At 48.1% G+C, this 15,613-nt stretch overlaps 1 protein-coding gene across 2 annotated transcripts in view; it reads right to left on the minus strand.

Moving 5' to 3' along the window:
• ARID1A (AT-rich interaction domain 1A) overlaps nucleotides 1-14,682 on the minus strand; it is a 69,574-nt gene extending 54,892 nt beyond the window's left edge. Inside the window, exon 1 of one of the 2 annotated variants that reach the window (XM_029230661.1) lies at nucleotides 13,144-14,681. In XM_029230661.1, coding sequence (XP_029086494.1) covers nucleotides 13,144-14,280 — 1,137 coding nt within the window. In that variant the 5' untranslated portion in view covers nucleotides 14,281-14,681. Of the gene's footprint in view, nucleotides 1-13,143 lie in introns of both variants that reach the window. The other variant, XM_029230662.1, reaches the window with a different exon arrangement.
• Between the last annotated feature and the right edge of the window lie 931 nt (nucleotides 14,683-15,613).

A 15,613-nucleotide genomic window follows, 5' to 3' on the forward strand; every position in this document is an offset into this window, starting at 1 on the left:
CCACTGTCCACACAAATGTGTACTGAAGACCCTGGCTTCATCATTTATACGAGAAATGCATGAGACTAGACCAAAGTTACCAGCTGTCTTTCCTGCTATCTGTGGCCAGTATAATCAAATTGGGATGAATACTTGGCACGCTAAGCTATGGAAATCTAGCTAATATTTATCCGTACCACCCCCCAAGTCTGTTTTGGCTCATACACTCTTTTGAGATTGCTGTGTTCACTCACCCAGACACATTTACCAAAGGGAAATTCTGTGTGCCTTGAATAAGGCAATCTCAATCTCATTTTATTTTAACCCAAAATACCATAATGAGACCACATATTGGTCACTTGAGGTTTTATGTAGGGGTTTTAAAGAAGCCAATTCAAAGCTGCACTGGGAAAGCAGAAGATTCAAATCACAGACTAGAAAGAAAAACAAGAACGTTACAAATCTGTCTTAGACCAACAGAACCCCCAAAACAGATTAAGGAGGGCTAAGAAAGTCTCCAGACCAAAGGCAATAAGGTGAGAAAAGAGAAGAGGGAGAGATCATCTAGGAAACTTCTGTTTCTTAGTTTATTAGACAAAGACACGTCCTGCCTCTAGTTAGCCAGGCCATTCCAACAGAGGTAAGCAGATACCAGGAATCTTCACTGAAACGATGTTGATCTGAAAGTGGTATAAATTGCCTCTCCGGTTCTCTTAAGACATTTTGTCAGCTCTGGTGTGTTAAAGCTACTGAAGTCTCCATGTGCTTTGCATTCTACTAACAGAGTTAGAAACCAAAGGAAAGAATGAAAAAGGAAAAGAACAAGAACAGAGAGAAAATAAAGCTGAATGGCAGAGGGATGATAAAGTGAGTCTAGAACACAAAAACACACACACGGAACATATGACTACCAGAGTATTGTCTGTACATACAAATATCAAATCACAGATCAAACTGTCAGCATACTGCCTCCTGGAAGCCTCTGCCTTCATCGCAGCCAGGTCACAGTGATCACAGCTTCCCTTCTCAGGCAGGAGGGAAAAGAGGTCTGGTACAGGAAACATGTTTTTAATGGGAAGGATTCAGAAACCACATCAGGTTTTCAGAAAGCCCCCATGAACTGGTTCTCCACTTGGTCTTTGCATTATTAATGTTTATTATCTGACCATTTCTGTAACTTCCATCTCTGTGCCAAGCACAATCCTTATTAAGTCATACAACTAGGGACAGGTTTTGGCTCAAATGTCCATTCCTCAAAGAGACCTCATCCACTTCAGAGATGGGGTAACTTGTCAGGAGTCTTCTTAGAGGGTTTATTTACTAGGACTTCACAACAAGGGACACAAGGAAAGGAATCACAGCAAAACTCAAGGTGGCCACTGGGGCACTGAGGGGTGGAGGATGAGAGACAGAGGGAAGTCATTAAGAATGGTCTACTCAGAGACCACCAAATTCTCAGATCAGGTGGCCATCAACGAGCAGAAAGGATATCATGGCATTTAATTAAGGTTTCAAATACTAGCCTCTGAGGAGCATTTTCAAGAACGACTTTTTTGGGCAGTTTTATCAACTGGTCATACTTGGAGGCCACCACCCTAAAATGAGCTTTTCCACCTTCATCAAACCAGAACCATCCTCATGCTACGCCACCAAAGAGCTAAAAGAGAAACGGAGGGCAGGGAGTCCCCAGGCCCTACAAACAAACAGAGTGTGTCATTACTGTGTAGAAGCTCCATCTCAAAAGTATTTTCTTTCTTCTCCCCCAACCCCTAGCACTTTTAACCTTTTCTCCAACCAATAACACACTTTCAACATCATGGGAAGGGCAGATACATCTGAAACATTAGCCTTTGGTATAATTTGGAAGAAGCCCCTCAGGTATTTCAGATATATTCTGTAGCCTAGCTGAGCATAAATCCAGTAGTTCTCAAACTTGAGTGTGCATTATAGTGGCCTGGAGGTCTTGTTAAAACATACTGCCAGAGTTTTGGATTCAGTACGTCTGGATGAGTATTTGCATTTCTAAACAGGGCCCAGGTAAAAATGCTATGGGCCCAGGTAAAAACTATGGGATAGCTTTTAATTCAGCACAGACTAATGCTGTCTGTCTTTAACCATTCAATTCTATCCCCCTCTCAAGCAGGGGCCTCTACCAACTAGGAGCTGTGTTCGAATTTTATTGGATAACAAGTAATACTTACATGTATGTTATTTAACGTTTACTACAGCTGCAAGTAGATATTTTTCCTTATCATACAGTTGAGGATACAGATTCAGAGAAGTGACCTGCCTCAAGTCACACAGCCTAAGGGAACTTTAAACCTCGCTTTTAGAGCTGACTCTGACATGAAACTGTGTGAGGCACTTAACCTTTACGTGTTCACTTCCCTGAAGTGGAAAATTAAGACAATAATCCTCATCTCTCCAGTGAGTGCTCCAAGTTCTAGAAAGTAAAATCACTCTGCAAATATTTTCATAATGCAAGTTACTCTCATTTAGGTCAAAGTGAAGGGCTCTATCTTTGAGCCTGAATCCTACCTCTATCCCCACTCTCAAAGAGAAAAGGGCCTAAGCACCAAATCCTGCCAATTCTTACCATCGGGATCATACAGACATTCATCAAAAACCTAAATAAAATTCTAAATGGAAGAGATGGATGGGACAGAAATCTAGGCATAATGTCAAACTGTAACTAAAGGCTTTTCAGTCTTTCACCCCATTTAAGAGTTCTAGGGACTTCCTTCGTGGTCCAGTGGCTAAGAATCTGAGCTCCCAATGCAGGGGGCCCAGGTTCCATCCCTGGTCGGGGAACTAGATCCCACATGCACACTGCAACTAAAGGTCTCGCATGCCGCAATGAAGACCTGGCACAGCCTAAATAACTAAATAGTTTTTTTAAAAAAAGAGTTCTAGATTAGTGCAAAAATAATGTCCCAACAAGGTCTAGTGCTTGAATAATTTATTTTGGAGAAGCAAACTTAGTATTTTATAATGTTACACAGCTCTGGAGAATCAGACAAACCTTGATTCAAACCTAAACTCTACCTTTTACTAGTTTTTTGTCCTAGGGCGAATTTCTCATTCTTACTCTACTTCCTCATCTGTAAAGTGGGAGGAATAACTCTAGAACCCACCTCTCATGATTGTGAAGATTAAATAAAGAAATTCATGGAGAGACCCAAGCATAGTGCTTGGCACATAGCAAGTACTCAACTACATGGTAATTATCATTAATATTCACCCCCAACACACCATCACTTGAAAACAGGGAACTCAGTGAGGTCCCTGGCCTACCCCTGGCCCAGGACAAAGTTGTGGACAAACTACCTACAGAATTGATCCCCAAATCCTTATTAATATCTTTGGCAGCCCAGATTCCTAAACAGGTAAAAAGTTAGAAGTCTGGAAACGAAAGGCAGGTTATCTGAATGTGAATCAAGAGTTTCACACTCCTAAACTAATGCCATGAAACTCCATCACCTTCCAACCAGAACAGAATCTTGTCCAAAAGGCAAGAGAGAAAGCCATCTGTGTTCACCAGAAAAGATGTAGTAACAAAGAGCAACCAATTCCCAGCATTCTGCTCAGGTGATTTGTTCTCTAAGAACAACAGAAAGCTGTAATAAGGTCTACCCAAGAGAGAGGGGAAATCACTGGGCAAGAAGAGCCCAAAGACATATCTGTTTCCTCTTAAAGGAAGCACCCAGCACGATGTAGCCTTTAATCCTCTACCACGTGGCTGAACTCACACTCTTCTTAAAGTCAAAGTACACCAGGCACCAGTCAGTTGAGAATAAACAGCTGGACCCAGATGCACTCATGCAAGTTGTGACCTCAAGGAAAACAGGAGGCAAAATAAAGACACTAAGCACACAGCAAATGGGTTTTCAAATATCACACCAATCCCTAAACTCCCCTGCTGCCGTCATGCTGGTGCTAGATCTTGAGGGGGGAGTTCCTTTTAACAGAGACGTCTATAAACAAGCAAGCTGAAAGCTAACAAGTTTAAGAGGGAAAAGCATACAAAAATCTTGGCTGCTGGTGATGAGCCACAAAAAAATCATGAACGTGCCAGTGCCAAGGGAGGAGGAAGTCTAATACCTAACATTGCGGACTTACGAACCCAGAAGCAATGAAGCCATAAGGAAGCCCAAATGCAAAAGAGAAAAAAAAAAGCACATGGCACATTTCCTCTTCATATTCAAGCAGCACTCTGGGCCTGCAGAGCGCATAGCCCAGTGCCCAAAGCCCCTTAGTATTTCATACCAACATTAACTTCCTGGAGGACGACAAAAATCTGTCCTGGATTACTGAGTGATTTCTAATATGTACCATAACCAACACTAAGTCAACATTTTAGGGATCAAATTTCCTACTCTGCAGTATGTTGGAATGCATTCTTGGCATTAGACTTCTTCCCACTGCAGTCCACCCTTAGAAAATGCAGAAGCCACTGGGAAATACAGACTCAACCTGTCCCAAGACCATCTTCTAGTATGCACAAATGACTAACAAAAATAAAAGTTCACTCAGATGTCCCTTCAAATTCAATAAATACTAATGCCATCCATTTAAATAGGGGGAAGAGCAAGTTCAGGGAAGAATACTCAAGGCAGTTAAGTCAACATTCACCCCAACTTGGATTCTTAAAACCTGGACTGACTAAGGAGTTCATCTCAAGCCCCTACACACTTGCTGGAACCACTGTGCCCAATTCTGAGTTACTGGAAACTCACTTTCGCAAAATGCCAGAATGGCAAGGTAAAGATGGTGGAAGAGATATTTCCAAACTAGAATGTGTATTCAAGACTCCATATCTTTATACTGGAACAGTGTAACCTACCCTCCTCTTCCAGGTGGAAGCACTGTAGTAGCCTGGTACTGGACCCTCCATGCATCTTCAGTTGTTAAGCATCCACTTACCATTTGAAAAGTGCCAGAAATCACATGGGATCCAATCACACATGGACTAGCAGGTAAAGAGAAACCAAAATCACTACATTTCAGAGGCTCCCATAAGGAATGAGCATGTGTTTGCAGCATTTATGAGCTTCTTGGCCACAGCCAACCTAATCAAAAACAATATTAAAGACCATTTCTGTGAACAGATGGGCAAACTGCATATGTGCAGGCTTACCCACCCAACAACCCTCAATGTAAGGTCTGATCCAAGTAACTCAGCTTGAGCACAGCTCCCAAACCTTCAGAAACAGCAGCAGCCTGAGTCCAGACAGGTACCTCATGGCTCCTGTTTTAAGAAAGGTCAATTAACTTTGCCGAAAAAGAAAAAACTCAGGCTCTCTAACCAAAGTTGAACGACTATCACTGTAGAGTTGTCCAGGGCACACAACTCTGAAGGTGACACAACCTTCCAAACCCAAAATTACTACAAAAGAGCCTCTGAACTAGCCAAGAACTTGGCAGGTTGTACTAAAGGCCCCACATAACCACAGGAACCACTAAGACCCTGAAACCACTCTCTTTCATGGAACTGGTTACAGTCCAAATTCTCAAAGTCACCAGAATGAGACAACTACAGGTCTGGGGATGGATGTGTAACTTGAATTCTATAAAGCCCATGAAACTCAGAGTAGCATTATGAAAAAGCAAATTAATATTTTAACTTTCCCCTTCTTGGACATTTAACTTCACAAATCACTGCCTCTGGAAAGCTGTCCCAGGTTTACTCTGCCCAAATGTGATTGCTCCTTATTCTCAGATTCCTTCAGCCCATACACTTAGTTTGGTCTGTATCCATTTGTGAAACCCTGCTTTGCAAGTTTTCCAAATGTGTACACGTAAGCATGCTTCCCAAGAAAACGAAATTCCTCTGAAGCAGATACTGCCTCTATCTTTTAAGTCCCTCCCTAGTATCTAGTAGGTATGTTCACAAAGAGCTACATCCCACCCCCATTTGAATCTCCAGAGCCCCCTGAGCTAGAAATCATGCTCTCAGCAACAAGCCTGAAGTTCTAATACCCTCCCTACCACCATACTGGGGAAAGGCCTGGGCAATCAATGTCAGCGTCAACCCAAGTTTTTGTATCTTGTTTTAAAACAAGCTGATAGCCTTTGGTAAGTTAGCTGAACCTAACTAAAAATTATGGTCAGGGCCATAATTACATTCATACTCCCTACTACTATGCTGAGTCAAAAAGGCACTTCCAGGACTCTGGCCTAAAAAACACTTCTTGTGAAGAACAATGGTGTCAGAGTCAGTGGATTACGTTTAAAAAGAGACTTTGAGAAAGTAAATCCGGTCATCTCACAAGGCTACCAAGGGAGAGTACGATAGGCAGACAGATAAAACACTTCTAAAATACCTCCTCCTCCATAAAAAGAATGTTTCACCAGAAGAACCAGAAACGTTTTTAATCCTAAAATGGCAATTTTAAAAACAAAGATTGAATCTACTCACATAACCCTTCAGGCAGGACTTAGCGAGTCCGCAAACACTGTAATGACCCAGGAACCTGGGGCATTAATTTTAACATAAAAATAAGTGATGGGGCTTCCCTGGTGGCGCAGTGGTTGAGAGTCCGCCTGCCGATGCAGGGGACACGGGTTCATGCCCCGGTCCGGGAGGATCCCGCATGCCGCGGAGCGGCTGGGTCCGTGAGCCCGGAGCCTGGGCTCCGCAGCGGGAGAGGCCACAGCGGTGTGAGAGGCCCGCGTACCACAAACAAAAACAAAAACAAACAAACAAAAAATAAGTGATGCACAGGAGTCCAGTAAAAGCTACATAAATTAAACCCAGCCCGGGCTTCCCTGGTGGCGCAGTGGTTAAAAATCACCTGCCAATGCAGGAGGGGACACGGATTCGAGCCCTGGTCCAGGAAGATCCCACTAAGCCTGGTGCAACTAAGCCCGTGAGCCACAACTACTGAGCCCACGTGCCACAACTACTGAAGCCCGTGCGCCTAGAGCCCGTGCTCCCTAACAAGAGAAGCCACCACAGTGAGGAGCCCGCGCACCACAATGAAGAGTAGCCCCCTCTCACCACAACTAGAGAAAGCCCGCACGCAGCAACGGAGACCCAATGCAGCCAAAAATAAATTAATTAATTAAGTAAAAAATATTAAACCTGGCCCTTGGAGGAGTGGGCTTATAATCCTGCGAGCCAAAGCAGAACAGAGGCTGAGGACAGCACTGAAGTAGTAGTATCTTTTTTTTCCTTTTTGGTATTCCAAAAATGCAAACCCAACCCTAAAAACATCTCACCAAACTACAGAAACGTTCTGAAAGAACAATGCTTTAAATTTAAAACTCACAGTCTCATAAAGCAAGATTTAGGAGCACACTTAGTTCACTAACTGAAACTTAGGACCTTCTTTCCAAACTTCTGTTTATTTTCACTCTGAAACTGCAACCGATTTTAAACAGGGCTCCACGTGCCCTGAACTCAGCATGGAGCCAGAACCAGGGAGGTTTCTCTTCCAGGGCATCATCTTTTCACTTCAAACCTCTTTTAGATCATTTCTTCTCATCTCCATGCTCTCCATCCCCACCTCTACCCCCCAGCATTACCCTCTCTTCCCTACCCCCAAGTCTTTTTCTCCAATGTTATTTTATTCCACCACGTGAGAAGAAACTAGCATTATCTTTGCTTGAAAACTGTTTATTAATTTGCCTGTCAAACATTCTATAGAGCCGTTTACGTCTTACTATAGAAACCTCCTGGGTACATATTGACAGCTCAGCAAGTATTTACACAAAGCTCTGAAACACTTGGCTCCTTCAGAGAGAAGAAGCTGCTGTGTCAAGCAAAGAATTATCAAACACCTTTCCCTCTACCTTTTTCCCTCTTTCATAAAGGGAAGCTTCCTTCTAGCACACCTCTAAGATGCCTAAATTACACTTTTTAACTACTAAACCAGGAGGAGAAAAATTGGAAATTCTGGTATACTGGAGAACAGCCGAAAGAACAGCATTTCCAGGACCAACTGCAAACCACACAACATAGTTTTAAAAAAACAACAGGGGTATGAGAAATGGCAATACACCTATGAAGCTGACCCTGAGACGCTTAGCTTTTCCTGTTCCTGTTCCAGTCTCAGGAACTTTTGCTCCTCTCTCAGCAAAACTTACAGGGCAAGTTCAGGCACTCAGATTACAACCAACTGCCCAAACCAGACCTAGACCTGCCCAAACACCAGAAGAGTCTGGAGAGCTTAATACTACCTCCCCCCACCTTCCTATCCACCCCCCACCAAAGAAACAGTGTTAATGCTGAATTTATGAATATCCACTCCTCACCCCCTCCCTAATCTAGCCAAAATCCCCTCATGGAGATTCTGAAGGAACTATTTTTCAAGTCTTGCTCTAATGAAGTCTAATTTTTCAATTACTGTTTAGTGTATTAATACCACCAGCCAGGTGGAATGACTAATGACAACCAGATTAACAGTCTCAAAGCAAAACAATCTGGTAGGGCTTTTTCTGTGAAGGGCCACAGACCACAGTGGCACCCAACTATTTAGAGCTTGTTCCTGTAAGTCCTCAAGAGAAAACAGACTTGAGTTCCTTGAGCCCAGGGAAAGAAAGATGGTCTCAGGATCCCTGTTGAAAAAGGTACAGGAAGAAGCTGCCCTCCTAACAAGCCAGGTATGGAAGCACAGACAGATGTGTAGCATCAGAGAAGGTTATGCAGTTCACCAGCTTCGCTTTACCAGTGAAGAGAAAATGAAACAGAGAAGGCAAATGCCCTGCCCAAAGTCACACAGCTTAATCCAGAGCTGCATGTGGAACCAAAGCTCCTCTTCCTTCTGAGTCCTGCACTCTTTACTGCTCACTACTATACCACACACAACTCGATGCACATCAGTAATGATAATGACCTATCTAAACAGGGAAAAACCCAGAAATGAAAGCCAAGGGAATCAGGACTCCATTTCAGAGACCAAGGTATCATCCCATCTCACTGGCAGGAAAGAACTATTTAGTGTCAATTCATTTTGAATGCCATATTTTAGCCATATTTGCATGCTTCAGTTGCTTCTAGAATTTTGGGATTTGACGCCAATCAATACAAACTTTTGGGGGATGGGAATGGGAAAAGACCCTGACCATTACTTTGTTAGCTTATTTCCACGTTTTAAAAAAGGTTCACTGGGACTTCCCTGGGGCGCAGTGGTTAAGAATCCGCCTGCCGATGCAGGAGACATAGCTTCAATCCCTGGTCCAGGAAGATCCCACATGCCATGGGGCAACTAAGCCTGTGAGCCAGAACTACCGAGCCTGCGCTCTAGAGCCCGCGTGCTGCAACTACTGAAGCCCGAGCACCTAGAGCGTGTGCTCCACAGCAAGAGAAGCCACCGAAATGAGAAGCCCACACACCACAAGGAAGTGCAGCCCCTGCTTGCCGCAACTAGAGAAAGCCCGTACGCAGACCAACGCAGCCATAAATATATACACACATATGTACATACACACAATAAGGTTCGCTAACTTTGCAAAAGGGTGACTGTAGACTTCACACCCTACAGGAGTCAATCTAACATATGAATATTTAATGCAATCCAAATCATCTTGTTACAGCAGGTGCCACTTGTCATGGTTACTCTGTGCCACACACAAGGGAAGGAACCTTAAAAAATCCCCACAGGGACCAATACAAAGAAGCCAGCCTTGGTCCTGACTGCTTTCTCTCTTCTCTCACCATCATCCCAACCTTCATCAGCCCAGTTCTCTCATGGAAAGCAGAGAAACATGAAGCCCTCACAACTAAGTGCCGTCTCAGTGTGGTTTTCCTGATCCCTCCTACTTGAGAGAGCTCCAAGAGTCCTGTGTTTCAGCCAGCCCAGAATTTCTGCCAGTAGGCATTCCCATAAGCCCAGGATTCCTGTATTTGTTTCCCAGGAGTCGGAAATATCATTTGATATTTCCATAGCAGGAACTAACAGCCAAGCTTCTACAATCAAATCCACCTTGATCCTGGACTACATATTCTATTGGATTTTTTCCTTTGATGAGCATAGTCTACCAGCTCAAGGTACTGCAGCTAAAAAAAAAAAGCTTTACACGAGGTTCAAGAACATAGGTGACTGAAAAGTATTTCATCAGTAGCAGGATTCAACACCTTGAGATACAATACTACTTATGGAAAGGCATAAAGGAAAAGTTTGTTTGATGGGATCCAACCAGCTCCTGTGAAAAAGACAGAGCCACAATACACACACATACCTAATCTTTATTCCATAAAGATTCAGAGTCAAATGAACATTACCACCCTAGCTGTGTTAATCAAGTCCCTGCAAAAAACTTTTTTTTTCAACATCTTTATTAGAGTATAATTGCTTTACAATGGTGTGTTAGTTTCTGCCTTATAACAAAGTGAAACACTTGCAAAAAACTCTTAATTCAAGACTGAGTTAGGGAAAGAAGAGAACAAACCAAGATCTTATTATTTAAGAATGCTTAAGAATAGGGCATCGTGGTCTGACAAGTAGTTTAACCTTAAGTAGCAAAAAGGAATTCAGAACGATATCTACCCACCTACAACCTTCATCTAGATGACACACCTGAAGCAACCCACAAAACTGGAAGTTGCACTGTCTCTTCTACAAGTGAATGGTCACCAGCCCATGCTCTGGGTCTCAGGAGAACAGGCAACTGAACTGAAATCCTACAGGAATCTATGTTGTGTGAAGTGCTAGGCCTGTTAATGTTAAAACGGAATAAGAAAATTTGCACAAAGGCAGCACAGACAAGCTTCCAAACAGGGACTGTATCTACTTTCCTACCATTTATCCAGCACAGAACATAGTGCCTAGTACATAGAAAGTGCTCAAATATTTAATGACTGAAAAACAGAAATTACTATACGGCAAAAATTGGTTTTACCAAAAAAAAAAAAAAAAAAAGAATTTGCTTGAATATCCCCAAGCTGAAAGAATTCAAATTAATTTTTGTTTTTAAATGAGCCTTGACTTACCCCAAATTATTTCATCTAATGGTTTAAGAATAGTAAATTTCTTAGCCTCCTTTCCGCCTCACCCCCAAAAGGGAAAAAATGAGGGAAAAAAGATAAACTATAGAATGACCCAGAGAGAAGATGTTCTAAGACAAAATTTCTCCTCCAGACACTAGGAATCTAATTTAAAATTCCCCTATTTCTTGCCCAGATGTAGAACATCATGGAAGACACGGAGTCAAGGCACAGACCTCTAAACCTGCTACCTGACATAAATATTTTCAAAATTCCCAGCTCAACGTAAGAGTAGAAAAGCAGTTCTAAGATGGGGAGGGAATACATCTAATTAGGCCGCCGAAGTGAACAAAATGTGAACAAAATCTCATAGGACAAAGGTACAACTGGGTACTGCTGGGAGAGGGGCAGACATGAAGGAAGACTTTTTTCTGCTTTGAAAAGATAGATGACTCCAAAGAATACCCAATATTCCTGGCCAAAGCACTGAAGACAGAACATGATGAAGAGGAAGGGCAAAATAAAACAGATTACATAAAAACACACCTAAAAGTTGTAATTTCTAAGCAAGTCTTAAGTATCATTGTAGGTCATATCTTTGTTATCTTGGAAGACAGAAATAAATGGAACTTATAATGCAAAGAAAAAAACTGGTTGACCTCTATTTCAAAGCTATAAAATAAATGATGACAAAATAGAAAACTAGGCTTTTTGATATTTCCAGGAACAAATGATAAATTTCACCAAGCCAAGCCTTTAAGAAACAGCCCCTCTCAAGATCAAAAAAGATGTCCTTCCCTTTAAATTGATCTGCTCTCCCCAAGTTCAATTAACAAAAGAAAGTGTTAACATGTAAACAAATAATGAAGCCAGCCTTCTTTAAAACAGAACACCTAAATATGAAATTCTCTTTCAGAAAGCTTTCAGTTCTCAAAGTTTTTTCCTACCCCCTCTGATAAAGATCCCACATTTGCCACTCAATAAAAAGGTCAGTAAAATAATATCAGTTCTGCAAAGCGAACAGGGTCAAAATTACTCAAGACAAACGCATCTTCAGAGCCATCAAAGAAGTCATTTATACCATCAGGAAAGTCACAAAACCAAAACAAACAGCAAACCCATTGTATAGAAAAACTCAGCTACTGTTCTGACAACACAGAATCTATTTCAGTCTGCATAAAACATAACAAGCAAAATAAATCCAAGGTACAAGCAAAATGCCACTGCCTCCTCTTTTGTTTCGGGCACAATGTAACAAGGGCAGCCTGTCTGGGACTCTGCTCCTGCTGATACAGTATTGCTGCTTAAACCTCCCTCCTCAAGGTCACAGCCAATTTCAGCTCTGGAATAAAAGGCAGATAGTGGCAGCGATGGTTTGGGTTATCACTGGTAGAAAAGCAGAGTGTAAAAGTTTATGAGCTCATCAGGATTGTTGTACCATTACATCAGAGGCAATTATAAATGGCCAAGAGCAGGAGATGGGGAGCCAATCAGATCACAGATAGGATGTCAACCTAAGACCAACTGTCTCCTGGCTTTGACAGAAGGATTTTACCTCCATAATTCAAATCCCAAACCAAAGCAATCTGCACTTACTACTCCAATCACTCAGCTGTTTACCAGCACTTCCAGGGAGAAGCCCAGGCCACAGGGCCGACGGAGACTAAGACAGGAGACGGCCCGGGCTGCCCTGGGTGGACCGCAGCCGGCCTCTAGCTGCTCCCAAGCAGGCCCCTGCCCTCCCTCGAGGTCCCCCCGAGCCCGAGGGGCCCCTCCTTGAAAACACAGATGGGGACCGGCCTAGAAAAAGGTGGGCGGTGGGGGGAGGAGCAGAGAGGAGCGGCAGGTGAGCAAATAACTGTTCACTCAACTCCAGACCTCCTAGCACTGCCTATACCCCTAACCTGACCCCCCAGCACCCCGTCACCCCGGGCCGGGCCCTTTCCCGCACACTCTGCTTCGCACCCCCTGGGAGACTCCCAGAGCTGAAAGGCACCAGGGTAGAGGGAGAAGGGGAGCAGACACCTCAGGGAAAGCCCCACACAAAGGCTGAAGGAGGGAAAGAGAGTAAGGCAGACAGGCAGCCATTTTAAGAGGGAAGAGCGAGACAATGGCAGCTCCCCAGTAGTGGGGGCCCCGGACTGGGGGTAGCCCACGGCTGTGGCCTGCTCCCCGCCGCCGCCCCCCCACTCCCAGGACCCCGCTCGCCCCAGGCCCCTCCCCACTCAGCTGTGTACCTGCGGGGTCCGGGCGAGCGGCTGACCCCCGCCGCCGCTGCTCCCGGGGCTCATGGGCGCGTGGTGGCTCCTTTGTTGGGCTCCTCCCGAGGCGGCCGCCGCCGCCGCCGCCGCCGCAGCAGCAGCCCCCCAGCACTGCGAGGCCATGTCCGCCGGGCCCTTGCCAGCGCCCCCGTCCTGGGGCCCGCCGCCGTAGTCGCCCCCGGGGTAGCCCTGGTAGCCCCGGGCCGAGCTGGGCGACGTGAGCAGTTGGTTGAGGGTGGGGGTGGCGGTGGGCTGGGGGGTTCCCCCTCCGGCCGCTGTGGGGCCGCCTCCCCCCATGGCCCCGAAGCGCTGCTGAGCGAAGGACGAAGACGACGAGGAGGCGGAGGCGCTGGAGGAGGGAGGCGGCTTGGAGCCGGCGGCCGCCGCCGCGCCGGACCCCGGAGTGCCACCTCTCGGGGAGCTCAGCGCGTAGGCCTGGGGGGGCGGGGGGTAGGCGCTGCGGTTGGGGTAGTAGGAGTTGTACTGGTGGTTGGGGAAGCCGTGGTCGTGCGAGTTCTGCTGGGGCCCCGCGTAGGGCTCCAGGCCCCCGCCGCCGCCGCCGCTCTGCAGCGCTGCCAGGCCAGGGCTTTGTTGTCCGCCATGTTGTTGGTGGAAGACGGCGGCCGCCGCGGCGGCGACGGCAGACGGGCTCCGGCCGTAGGGTTGCCCGAAGCCGTAGGCTGGGGGCGGCAAGGCGGCCGCGGCTGAGTGAGGAGGCGCCCCCACCCCGTCGCTGCTGCCGCCACCACCGCCGCCGGGCGGCTCCGTGAGGTTATTGTTCAGGGCGGGCCTAGGGCCCGCGTTCCCGTTCGAGTTCTTCAGGTCCGGCTCCACGCCGGGCCCGCCACCGCCGCTGGCTCCGCCGCCGCCGCCACCCCCATTGCTCTCAGCCCCGTCCTGCAGCTCTTTTCCCAGTGGCTGCGGCGGCCCCACGGCGGGGCCCTCGCTTTCCTGCCCGGCGGCTGCCTTCATTTCCCCGCGCTCGGCCGCTACCGCCGCCGCCTCGCCCCCCGCCTCCTCCCGCTGCTGCTGCTCCGCTTTCTTCAGCTCCGAGGGCGGCGGCGGCGGGTTGCCCAGGCTGCTGGCGGCGGCGGGGGCGACCTGCGCGGCCATGATCCCCGCTGTCTCGTCCGCGGAGAGACCCGGCCCTGTCTTCGTCTTCTTTCCCCCTCCCACCCCGCCCCGGGGCCGAATCCCCCGGGCTGCCCTCCCCACTCGCCCGGGCGGGCCTCGCGGGGCTCCGCTGCTGCGCTGCGCTCGCTCGCTCCTCTCCCCCCCGCCCCGCCGGCTCAGGCTCCGGGCTGGCGGCGGCGGAGGAGGAGGAGGCGGCGGCGGCCGAGGCGCCGGCGGCTCAGCTGCTCCCGGCTCTGTAGGCTCGGGACCCGGCTCTCCCGGCTCATTCCCCCCAAGCCCTTGCCTGGGAATGAGGGGGGCGGTGGAGGCTCCGCTCCCCAGGGCCTGGCCCCGCTGTGACTCTCCGCTTTCTGCTGCCGGAGAAAGGAGGAGGGAGGGAGGGAGGGAGGGAGGCAGGCGAGGGGGAGGGGGCGGGGAGGGAGGGAGGGAGGGAGGGAGCGGGGGGAGGGGGACCCGGGACGGGCGGGCTGGAGGGCGCGCGGCAGCAGCCCGGGCGCCGGGATGTAGAGTCGGAGCGTAGGCCGGGCCGGGCGCCCTGCCTCCCCTCCCCGGCCGCGGCGCGGGCTGAGGTTGCTGCGCGGCAGCGGGCGGGCGAGCGGGCGGGCGGCCGGACTGAGCGGCTAGAGCGCCCCACTCTCCTCCGAGTCCCCCTCACTCCGACACGAGGCTCAGCACTGCCATTTTACCCAGCGCCGTCGCGGCCGCCTGGCAAACTCGGAGCGGAGCGCGGAGCGGGCGCAGGCCGTGGAACGGACTCGCTCCCGTCCCTTCACAAAGGAGGAGGGGAGAGAACCAGCCGCGGCGGCGGCAGGCCCTCTGCCGCTTTCGCTCGGCAGCGCCGCCGCCGAAGGCTTCGGGGAAAACCCGGCCCGGAGCTCGCGCCTCTCCGGAGCCTGCGCCGCCTCCCTCCTGGCGTTCCTACCCAGGTCGGTCCCCTCCAGGCCGCGCGTAGGGGAGCGGGCAACCGTGAAGTTTACTTGGGGCTGAAAAATTGGCCTGAGCCCGAGACCGCGGCCGCCTCGGCCCAGGCCTGACCCCCTGGCAGCGGGCCTGGTCTCTTGGCTGCTACTTAGCACCTCTACAGCACTTTTCTTCTTCAAAACCTTTTACAAACCCGCTCCAAAGAACCAGCTGAGCCTTACAGTTTATCCCCTTTGCAAGCTGCATGGAATGACAGATCATTGTTTTAGACTTTCCGTTTTCCCACTCCTCTGCCCTCATTAGCCAGTCCTCACAAGGCCCTGGGGGCATGAGGTCTATTATCTCCATTTTACAGAATCAAGACAGAGTGTAGGGGACTGCCCTGTCACTT

The sequence above is a fragment of the Monodon monoceros genome, unplaced genomic scaffold (assembly GCF_005190385.1).
Source record: "Monodon monoceros isolate NGI ecotype Baffin Bay Population unplaced genomic scaffold, NGI_Narwhal_1 Super_Scaffold_18, whole genome shotgun sequence".
NCBI lineage: Eukaryota > Metazoa > Chordata > Mammalia > Artiodactyla > Monodontidae > Monodon > Monodon monoceros.